The 10,367-nt window shown below is 56.9% G+C and overlaps 1 protein-coding gene across 1 annotated transcript in view; it reads left to right on the top strand.

Moving 5' to 3' along the window:
* NUAK2 (NUAK family kinase 2) overlaps positions 1-8,636 on the top strand; it is an 18,207-nt gene extending 9,571 nt beyond the window's left edge. The window contains exons 3-7 of the mRNA XM_004700112.2: positions 2,016-2,167; positions 2,501-2,566; positions 4,322-4,441; positions 4,914-5,046; positions 6,537-8,636. Of these exons, the coding sequence (XP_004700169.2) occupies positions 2,016-2,167; positions 2,501-2,566; positions 4,322-4,441; positions 4,914-5,046; positions 6,537-7,597 (1,532 nt within the window). The 3' untranslated portion in view covers positions 7,598-8,636. The remainder of the gene's footprint in view (positions 1-2,015; positions 2,168-2,500; positions 2,567-4,321; positions 4,442-4,913; positions 5,047-6,536) is intronic.
* Positions 8,637-10,367: the final 1,731 nt, after the last annotated feature.

Genomic DNA, 10,367 nt, shown 5'->3' with positions numbered 1-10,367 from the left:
TGTGTGTGTGTAGGAATTGAGCTTTGCATCTCAGGGTATGTCTGGCCAGGGTGCCCCTATGATGGTGCACTCCAGGAGGTGGAGTAAGGGGTGTCCCCTGTCCCAGGAGCTGGCCTCACCCAGAATGAGCCCTGGCTGGCTCTTAGGCCTCCTCACCCAGAATGAGCCCTGGCTGACTCTTAGGCCCTAGTTTCATGGCAAGAGGTTGGTTGTCTCTTCCAACCTCGTGGTGATCCTGAGAAGCACGGGGGTGAGCCAGCCAGAGCCTCACACAGGACTGGACCACCACGGCCCAAGGCTGTTCCCCAGAACCCCTGGCAGAAAGCGCCTGGGGCCTGGGCTGCTGTTGGGTGAGGCCCCCTCCTGCAGCTCCTTCTCTGAGGCTAGACTACAGTAAGCTCTGGGGCCGGCTCCAAGGGCCCGTCTGACAGAGCTGCCAGTCATGGACATACATGTGCTGACAGGCACCCAACAGAGGGCCAGTTTGCCTAACCAGCCCTTCCTCCACCTGTAGACTGGGCAACTGGGGTGGGGGAAGGGGTTCAAGGGCATACTTGCACTGAGGGCCATTGTCAATTCCACAGGGTTTGAGAGGTCTAGTCATTAAACCCTGAATTCCTTAGCAGTCTAGTCATTAAACCCTGAATTCCAAACCTGCTGCTACTGTGTCAGTCCGGACTCATTGAGTCTCCATATGAGCCCCAGTGGCCTAACGGGTAACACATTGGGCTGATTAACCACACAACCAACAAACAGTTCAAAACCACCAGCCGCTCCGTGGGAAAAAAGACGAAGCTTTCTACTCCAGTAAACAGTTAGAGTCTCAGGAACCCACAGGGCCAGTTCACCCTGTCCTGTAGTGTCGCTGTGAGTCAGCACTGACTCCGTGGCAGTGAGTGAGTTTAGAGAGGAATAGAACCGCCCCATAAGCTGTTCTAGGCAGTAACCCTGGGTGCCTTGGTGGGTAAGTAAGTGCCTGGCTGCTAACTGAAAGATTGGTATATCAAACCTACCAGCCGGCCCCAAGAGGTAGATGTGGCTGCCTGTGTTCATAGAGATGCACACACTGACCTCTCAAACCCTGTGGAGTTGACTCAACAGCAGCAGGAGTCTTGAGGGGAGCAGACCACCAGGTATTCTCACCCACAGAGCCCCCGGCGGGTTCGGACCATTAACTTGTCAGTAGCAGCCCACGTGTAGCCAAGACTTCTAAAACGGAACAGACAAACCATAACCCACTGCCCCTGAGTCAAGTCTGCGTCATTGCAACCCTATAGAATAGCGGAGAACTGGCCCTGGGGGATTCTGAATGTCATTGCAACCCTATAGAATAGGGGAGAACTGGCCCTGGGGGATTCTGAACGTCATTGCAACCCTATAGAATAAGGGAGAACTGGCCCTGGGGGATTCTGAGCCTGTCACTCTTTACAGGAGCAGAAAATCTCACTGTCCTCTCTTCTGCAAAGCAGCTGGTGGGTTTGAACTACCTTCTTGCGCATTGACATACCAGACTCTGTGCCCCCTGACCCTGCCAGAGTTACCCCTGACTTCTCTGTTGTTCACCCAGCCCTGGAAGGTTGCCATTATTAGGGACACTCTTTAAATGAGAAACTGAGGCACCACGGTTGCAAACCTGGCCTGTGGTTGTGTGATGGGGGTGGCCAGGATTGAAACTGCAGGCCTGCAATCTTCCTGCTGTCTTGGCCAGATCCGCCCAAGGTCATTAAGACAAGAAAGTACTGGATTGTGGACCAGAGGTCCTGACCTTGCATTCCCCTCCAGTGATGTCAGTGTTTTCCTGAGAGTTGCTTTTAAGAATCCTCCAAAGCTAGAATTCCAAGGCAGGGGTGGGGGGGAACACACAGTTCCGGGCCTTACCTCAGTGCTCCCAGAAGGTCTGGGCTTCTCCTGCCCTTACTGACCAGCTGCCTGCCTGCCGCATTAGCAGACACCCCGTGGGCAGGCCCTGTCTGGCTCTGGGGCCGGGCCTGATGTTGCCGCCTGCTTCTGCCCAGTGTTTGAAAACAGCAGCAAGATTGTCATCGTCATGGAGTATGCCAGCCGTGGGGACCTGTACGACTACATCAGCGAGCGGCAGCGGCTCAGGGAGCGGGACGCCCGCCACTTCTTCCGGCAGATCGTCTCCGCCGTGTCCTACTGCCACCAAGTAAGCAGCCCCCGCCACCACCAGGCTCCTGGTGACCACGTGGGCCGAGGGGCCCGGGACGTTCAGTGACGTGTCCAAGGTCACCGGGGAGGCAGAAGTAGGGGCAAGACTCCATTCTGGGGACAGACACCCCCCCCCCCGGAAAGGGGGGTTTTGTTTGTTTGTTGTTTCTGGTGCCTATCATGGGAGGGCCTGGGATTGCTTGCGCGGTACACTGATAAAGATAGCGATTCCTAGCGTATTCAGCTCTCTTTGTTTTTACCCCATTTTTCCAGGGAAGGCCCCTAACTCTCTTGGGGACCTTCCCCTGACTGTCTCCTCTCCCTCTTTCAGAACGGGGTTGTCCACCGAGATCTCAAACTGGAGAATATCCTGTTGGATGCCAATGGGAATATCAAGGTGAGCCCTGCCTATCACCAGTAGCTCCCCACTTCCCACCCCCAAGCCTTGCCACACTGTCCCTAGTATGGCAAAGTCTCTAACCCTTTGGAAGATTCTAGAGAGTGTGGACAAAGCTCAGATTTGTACATGAGTATTGGTCAGGACCTCGGCACCATTTCAGCTCCTCATTTATGGATAGAAAACCAAGACCCCACGATAAGGGGTGACTTGCACAAGATCCCACAGTTAGCGAGTGTCTGAACCCTGGGTTCTGGCTCCCCAGTAAACAGCGGCAGGGTTACAGACCCAGGGTCATCATTGGCCTGCATTCTCTTCACCTGCCCATGCACACACTGGCACGCAGACACGCTTTGATCTGCTGCAATTAGCTAGCCCTGGCACCTGTTCCCACAGGCCGACCCAGCTTTCTCTCGGGTACCTGCTTCCTGCTTCCTGCAGCTGCCGGATTCCCAGGCCTCAGCAGTGGCATGTAGGTCGGGAGGCATCCCTGTGGATGCGGCCAAGTCAGTTCTCTGGGCTGGAAGGAGACACGAGCATGGCCAGCCAGGGGCTCAGGCAGGAGGCTTCTCTGCAGGCCTCTGAGAAGGCTCTGATTCTGCCCTCAACCCTCCTAGAATCGTCCAGAACCTAGGACAGAGTCTCTTCTCCAATGGCCCCTGATGTGTGCCTTGAGTTTTTTTCCCATCTCCCAGCCATTTCTCAGAACGGGTGGGCCTTCTCCGACTGGGAAGCCAGAGGCAATAAACCCAGATAACTGAGCCTGGGGAGAACTTTGCCTGACACCAATCACCTGCCTGCCTAATGGCCAATCTTTGTAGGCTGTCTGTTATAACTGCCCAATAAACGACCATAAAACAATAAAGGAGGGAGTCAGGGTTGCATAAACACTCTCCCCGCCCTGAGCACACGCAGCCAGCCCTCTGTTGAGGGGGCAGGGCTGAGGAGCGACAGGGCACTGACCTGCCTCTAGCTGAAACCAGATGGAGGCCGAGGTCTGTTGGGGGAAAGGAGCTTGCTGGAGACTGAGAGAAGGGAGGCGGGCAGGGCCCCTCTGGTCCTGGGGATGAGATGGTTCTGGGAGCCCTGGGGGATGATTGCCCCTCCTGGGTTGTAAGCACAGCCTTTGTCTGGCCGTCACCCTCCCTTCTCAGCTCCCCCAGGCTGATTCCTGGTTGCGGTCACCTGACCAAGGTGTGGTCAGGGAGATGAGCTCTCCACTAGGAAGGACAGTCCAAGCCTTGCGTGGTTGGTTACTCAGCAGGGGGACTGGCTGGCTTCTGAGGGCCACGGCCTTGGCATGAGAAGTTGGCTCTCTCCTTTCAGTCAGTGAGGGTCCATTGGGGCGTACTTGCGTTAGGAACTGAAGGAGGTCAGACAGGAGGTGTACTAGCTGACGGAGCAGCTGGGCTGCAGCAAGCCAGTGGCAAATGTGCATGCTTCCCAGGCAGGGCAGAGCTGAGGGCAGTGAGTGGCTTCCCATGGTGCTGGGCCTGCTGGGTCAGGAGGACGTAGGTAGACAGGGAGACCGACTGAGTTTGGAGCCAGTGGGGCATGAGCCTTGTGTCCTTCCCTCGGCCTTGGAGTTCCTCGCTGGCCCCGCCTCCTAAGGGCTCTTCCAGGACACAACCCAGTGTGGGTGGAGTAGGGGTCATGGGTACCCTTCCTATCAGTGGGCAGCCCGGTTGGGGCCAGGACCGTTGGGCCGGCCTGGCTTTGGGCTGAGCCCTGTCCATATCTCGCCTAACCCTGCAGATCGCCGACTTTGGCCTCTCCAACCAATACCACCAAGGCAAATTCCTGCAGACGTTCTGCGGGAGCCCCCTCTACGCCTCGCCGGAGATCGTCAACGGGAAGCCCTACACGGGCCCCGAGGTACGCACGATTCCGCCAGCCCCTCCTCACCTTTACCTGTGGCTTGAGACCCTCTGAGTAGATGGCTCGTCTTCCAGTTATTCCTTTTTTTCCGAGCACAGAACCCACTCGGTCTCTAGTCAGCAGTGGCTAGACCCGAGTGGAGACTTTGGTCTCCTGGCTCCCATCATCTGGTCCTTTGCTTTCCCCACCTTCCCAGTTCCCGTGTCCCGGCCTGGTGTCAAACCCAGCCTTCCTAGAATGATCCAGGGGTGGTAGCAGTCATAACTCCCTCATGCCAACCCAGAAGGGATGAGCCACCCGGGTGCCAGCCCCTCACCCCCTTTGCCCCTGAGTGCTACAAGGGGGAGTCACCCGCAGGCACGCTGGCCTCCCTGGCAGAGAACATTTCTCCTCTGGAGTGGCAGTTCCGTTGGCAGCGTGCCAGCCTGTGGCAGGTGGGCACGGTTGCTGATGGCACCTCTCTCTACAGGTGGACAGCTGGTCCCTGGGTGTCCTCCTTTACATCTTGGTGCACGGCACCATGCCCTTCGACGGGAATGACCACAAGACACTGGTGAAGCAGATCAGCAGCGGGGCCTACCGTGAGCCGCCGAAGCCCTCGGGTGCGTGGTTAAGGGGGCATGGCCCCCTCCACAGAGTGGGCATGCTGGTTCCTTAGGCAGGAAGTCAAAGGGGGCCCACAGCCTCCAATAGAGAGGCCCCCAGCCCAGCATGACTTAATCCCTGTAGCTAGGACGCGCTCCACTACCTCTAGCCGGGACCTCTCTGCCTCCTGGGCCTGTGGCCTTGGCCAGGGAAGTGGATCGCCCTTCCTTTCTGGCAGGGCGGGCTTGAGTATATTTGAGAAGTGCTTCCTGGGGGCTGAGAACCTCTTTGTTGCAATTGTGTCATTGCTTAGGTCCCCGTCCTCAGAAATCTGTCTGTCCTTTCACGCGTGCGTAGAAGCAAGGTGTGTGTGCCTTGAATTCCCTTGTGCACAAGGCCGCCTTAAAGAGTCACATGTCATTGGAGGGGGAGAAAGTAGATTAAGGCTAACAAAGAGGCTGTAGGCCCTGAGGGGTCTTGACACTGGAGTGGTTGGGGCGTCACATTCAGGAGAGCTGGACACTGAGACCTAGGGGTGCCCTAGTGCCGCTGTAACAGAAAGGCCATAAGTGGGTGGCTGTGACGAACAGAGATTTTAGGAGGCTGGAGGGCCGAATCCAGGCCCTGGTTCTCGGTAGAAAGTCTCTCTCTCTCTGCTCTCGGGAGGAGCCAGCTGGAGGTCTCAGTCCGGGTCGTGCTTGCTGGCTTTTGTGCCTAATCTGCTCTCCTGATAGCTGACATGATCAAGAGTAAGACAGTGGTTCTCTACCTTCTAACGCCGCGACCCTTTCATACAGGTCCTCATGGGGTGGTGACCCCATCCTAAAATTATTTTCATTGCTACTTCATAACTGTAATTTTGCTACTGTTAGGAATCATCATGTAAATATCTGACAGGCAGGATGTATTTTCATTGTTACAAATTGAACATCATAAAAGCAGTGATTCATCACAAAAACAATATGTCATTATATAGTGTGAAATATTTATTTCTAATGACAACTAAATGACATTTTGTCTTGAAGCATGGTGTAGCCTGGGTAACAGTCTTCACGCCGGGTGCTCGTGTGTGGGCGTGTTTGCATGTGGGCTGACCCACCTGGAGACGGATAGAGGAGCAGTGTCTCAGTTCCTAAGACCATCTGAAATATGTGTTTTCTGATGGTCTTGGGTGACCCCTGTGAAAGGGTGGTCTGACCCCCAACGGGATCTCCACCCCCAGGTTGAGAACCACTGGGTTAGACAAATCGTGTACCGACAGGGCCTCGTTCATGTAACTCAGACATTCCCTTTTCCAAGTGAGTTTCCAGCCACAGGTGGGGATTTGCAGCACATCCGTCAGGGTGACCCAGTTCAGTCTGTAACAGACCAACGTGAGACGGGATGTCTCTGGCCCCAGGGTGAGCCATGACTGAGCTCCAATGGGGGTGGGGGTGAGATAGAAGACTGGGGTGCCCATTCTCCAGGGTGGACCAGCTGAAGCCCATCCTTGACTTCTGTCTTTCAGACGCCTGTGGCCTGATCCGGTGGCTGCTCATGGTGAACCCCAGCCGCCGGGCGACGCTGGAGGATGTGGCCAGTCACTGGTGGGTCAACTGGGGCTACGCCACTCGTGTGGGAGAGCAGGAGGCCCCGCAGGAGGGCGGGCAGCCCAGCAATGACTCTACCCGGGCCACCATGGCCGATTGGCTGCGGCGCTCTTCCCGGCCCCTCCTGGAGAATGGGGCCAAGGTCTGCAGCTTCTTCAAGCAACATGTGCCTGGGGGAGGGGCCGCTGGGCCCAGCCTTGAGCGGCAGCATTCCCTGAAGAAGTCCCGCAAGGAGAATGACATGGCCCAGTCTCGCTTGGGGGACTTGGCCAACGGCCCCACCCCACACCCCAGCAAGGGGGACCTCAAACTGCCAAAGGGCATCCTCAAGAACAAGCCTTCGAACTTGGCAGCGGGGGCCCAGGGGGAGCCCTGTGAGCCCAGCCCCGTCCTGGCCAGCCCCGGGCAGGCCGTCCCCCTGCCGCCCCGGAAGGGCATTCTCAAGAAGACCGGGCAGCGGGAGTCGGGCTACTACTCCTCGCCTGAACCCAGTGAGTCCGGGGAGCTCCTGGACTCGGGCGACGTGTTTGTGAGTGGTGACCCCGTGGAGCAGAAAGCCCCCCCTGCCTCGGAGCTGCTGCAGCAGCGCAAGGGCATCCTGAAACGCAATGGCAGGTTCTCCCGCATGGCCTCCGAGCTCACCGCCCCCGCTGCCTTCGGCTCCTTGGACCAGCTGGCCTCACCAGACCCTCCAGCCAGGGCCAACCGCCCCTCGGGGGCTGTGAGTGAAGACAGCATCCTGTCCTCCGAGTCCTTTGACGAGCTGGCCTTGCCTGACCGTCTCCCGGAGCACCCCTTGAGGGGCTGTGTGTCTGTGGACAGCCTCATGGGTCTGGGGGGCCCCTCAGAGGGCCCCGTCAGCCGCCTGAGACACTGGCGGCTGGACCCCCTAGGGGAGAGCTGCTTTTCCCTGACGGACTGCCAGGAGGTGACCGAGGTCTACCGACAAGCCCGAGGGGTCTGCTCCAAGCTCAGCTGAGGGGTGGGGTGGGGTGGGGGCAGTGGCCCCACTAGGGCAGGCTTTCCAATACAGCTGGCTGCACCCCAGGGGAAGAGTGTCTTCCCCCCAGGTTTGAGGACCAGGATCCCAGCCCGGAAGGTTGGGAGCATTTGTGATAGGGCCCCGGAGGGGGCTGGACGTGGGAAATGGGCAGGTGAAGTGTGTGGAGGGTCTGATGTCTGAGGAAGAGGAGTGGGGTGGGGAGGTTCCCCACCCTCGGAGCCCAAGCTGCCCCCCTTCCCCCGGTTTCTTGTAGGCCAGGGCTACCGAGACAGGCAGAGCTGTCTCCTCCAGGGCAATGAGTCCCTTGTGTGCCTGGTGCCCTCCCCCAGGGCAGCTGCTTCCCTCCTCAGCCCATCACAGTGGGGTGGGGTGGCCTTGGACACACACCCTTCTCAGCTAACCACCAGGATCGGACTGTGGTCCCTGCTAACATGCCTGGGGCTTCCTAGTGTCCTGGGAAGGGACTCTGGGAGGAAGCCCCGATCTCTCAGGAGTAAGCGAACATAACCTCTTATCTCCTCAAAAGGTTCTCCCCACTTTCCCATCCTCCCAACCTGGCCCAGGCCTCCTGGGGTCGCTGCTACGAATCCAAAAGACTTGAAAAGGCTCAGGCCGCTGCACGGACTTCTCAAGGGAGCCAGGCTCCTCCAGGCCCCACCTTGGACCTCAAAGACACCCACCTCCCGCCAAGCTGCTCCAGATACTGAGAACGGGTGTGTCTGTCTCTCTGGGCTCTGGGGACCTGGAATGTCCTTATTTATTTCTACATTCTCAACACTGTGGTTTTGTTGTTATTTTTAAAGGAATCTGGCTGTTTTCAATAATGTGAATGTCTTGTACTAAAGAACTCCACTAGGACTTGTAAGGCTTGTGTATAGAGAGGTATTTTTTCAATGTTGCCCCACTAATGATGCGGGGGTGGGGAGGGTTGGAGGGACTGCCTCTCTAGAGGGTCCCTTCCCCCTCCTGTGGCCAGAAAGAACCACCCCATTAAAAACAGAATGGTGACTGCAAAGCTGTCTCTCTCCTTCTGTGGGTGGGCTGGGGCTCAAGGTGGCGACTCTTGCCCTTACCTGATATTCCTGTGGGCTGCGCCAGGATGGGCAGTCGAGAAACTTCATCTACACAAATCACCGCGCCCACGCCCTGCATGGCACCTCCCTGGGGCTCCTGGCTAGGGCCTATTTAGCAGACGGGCGGCAGGGGCTGACCAGGGCCTCCATTGCTCTTCTTTGGCAAGAAGAGATCCGCAGCCCCACCCCATCTCAGGCCATCTGGCCCCTTCTCTCCCCATCCCCCAGAAAGACACCCCTGCGACCTTTAGTCTCTTTCCAAAGAAATCCCCTTTCCCCCAGTGCTGGCAGCTTCCCCACTCCACCCCCCACAGCCTGACTTCCAGAGAGCTAAGAATGCTTGGAATGCCCCCACTTCCTCCATCCCCCACGGCCCCCTGCAGAGCAGCCCCCACCCACTGTCTGAGACTCCCAGGCTCAAAGGAGGCCCGGGATGATAGCAGTCTGTGAGGACAAAGTGCAGATCGGCTCTCCCCTCTGACCCAATGCTTGCGTCTGTTGCCTGCCAGCCCCCAAGCCTCTCCAGTTCTGGCCGGCTCCCGCTCCTGTTCCACAGCACACCTGCCTGCCTTCCCAATGCCTTTGGGCCTCTGGACCTTCCCTTCCTGCACCTGAGGAGTTTGGCAAAGGGCACCCAGTCAAGGCGGGGTGGGAGTGGGGCATGGTGGATAGACGCCAGAACGAAACAATACCCCGCAGACAATAAAACAATTCCCCAGGGACCAACGGATGGATGCTGGGCTCCCGCTTAATTCTAGCCCTAATCCAAGAACAGTTTCTGTGACATGGGCCTGCTCGACCTTGGCCTCCAGAAAGTGACCACGGAAGATAGGGGTGCTGTAGCAAAGTGTGGTGGAGACAGCAAAATGGTTACTAGCTATCAATTGGAATAGCATCTGGGGTCTTAAAGGCTTGCATACAAATAAGCAGCCATCTAAGTGAGGAGTCCACTAAGTCCACATGGAAGAAGCACACTAACCTGTGTGATCCAAAGATCACAAGAGAGAGAAAAAAGACAAAACAATTGTCCCAATTATAATGGTATTTCAGTCCCATGTGGCTGAGATCCTACCCAGTCTAAGCAAACCAGGATGAATTCCGTGGCCATCAAGGTGATTCCAACCAGTAGGCATCCCATAAGTTAGAGAGGCGCTACTGCAGAGGGGCTTCTTAGCTGCCACTTGTAGAGCCACTGGGTGGGCTCGAACTGCCAACCTGTCCGAGAGTGACCCCAATGTTGTTGAGTCAATTCTGACTCCTATAGGCCACACTAGACGCCCAGGGAGCTGAATTGGCTGGCGGTTAACCTCGTGGCTGGTAGCCTGACACTGAACCCACTGTGCTGGATCGTAGTCGAGCACAAACTAACCATCACACCACCCAGGCTGGGGGAAACATAGGGAAAGGAAGCTGGGTCTTTAGCTGTGGGGCTAATCTGTATCACGCCCTATCGTGTGCTAAGCACTGGCCGGAATGACAATGTTCTTGTACGGTAAACACAGGCTTAGCCTCAAGGAGGTTGCAGACTGGAAAGCAAGAGCAGCCACATAAATCCGTAAAGCTCAACAGAATGTAGCGAATTGCCAGGTCAGATAATGTTCCCCGCGGAGCATTTGGATGTGGGAAAGAAGACTAGCTACTTGAGGGGCACCAGGACTTCCTTTTTAAAAAAA

This window comes from Echinops telfairi, unplaced genomic scaffold, assembly GCF_000313985.2.
Source record: "Echinops telfairi isolate 266 unplaced genomic scaffold, ASM31398v2 ScPeMD7_7424;HRSCAF=8462, whole genome shotgun sequence".
Lineage (NCBI taxonomy): Eukaryota > Metazoa > Chordata > Mammalia > Afrosoricida > Tenrecidae > Echinops > Echinops telfairi.
The sequence above is the reverse complement of the archived record's forward strand: the minus strand, read 5'-3'. Positions and strand labels throughout refer to the sequence as shown.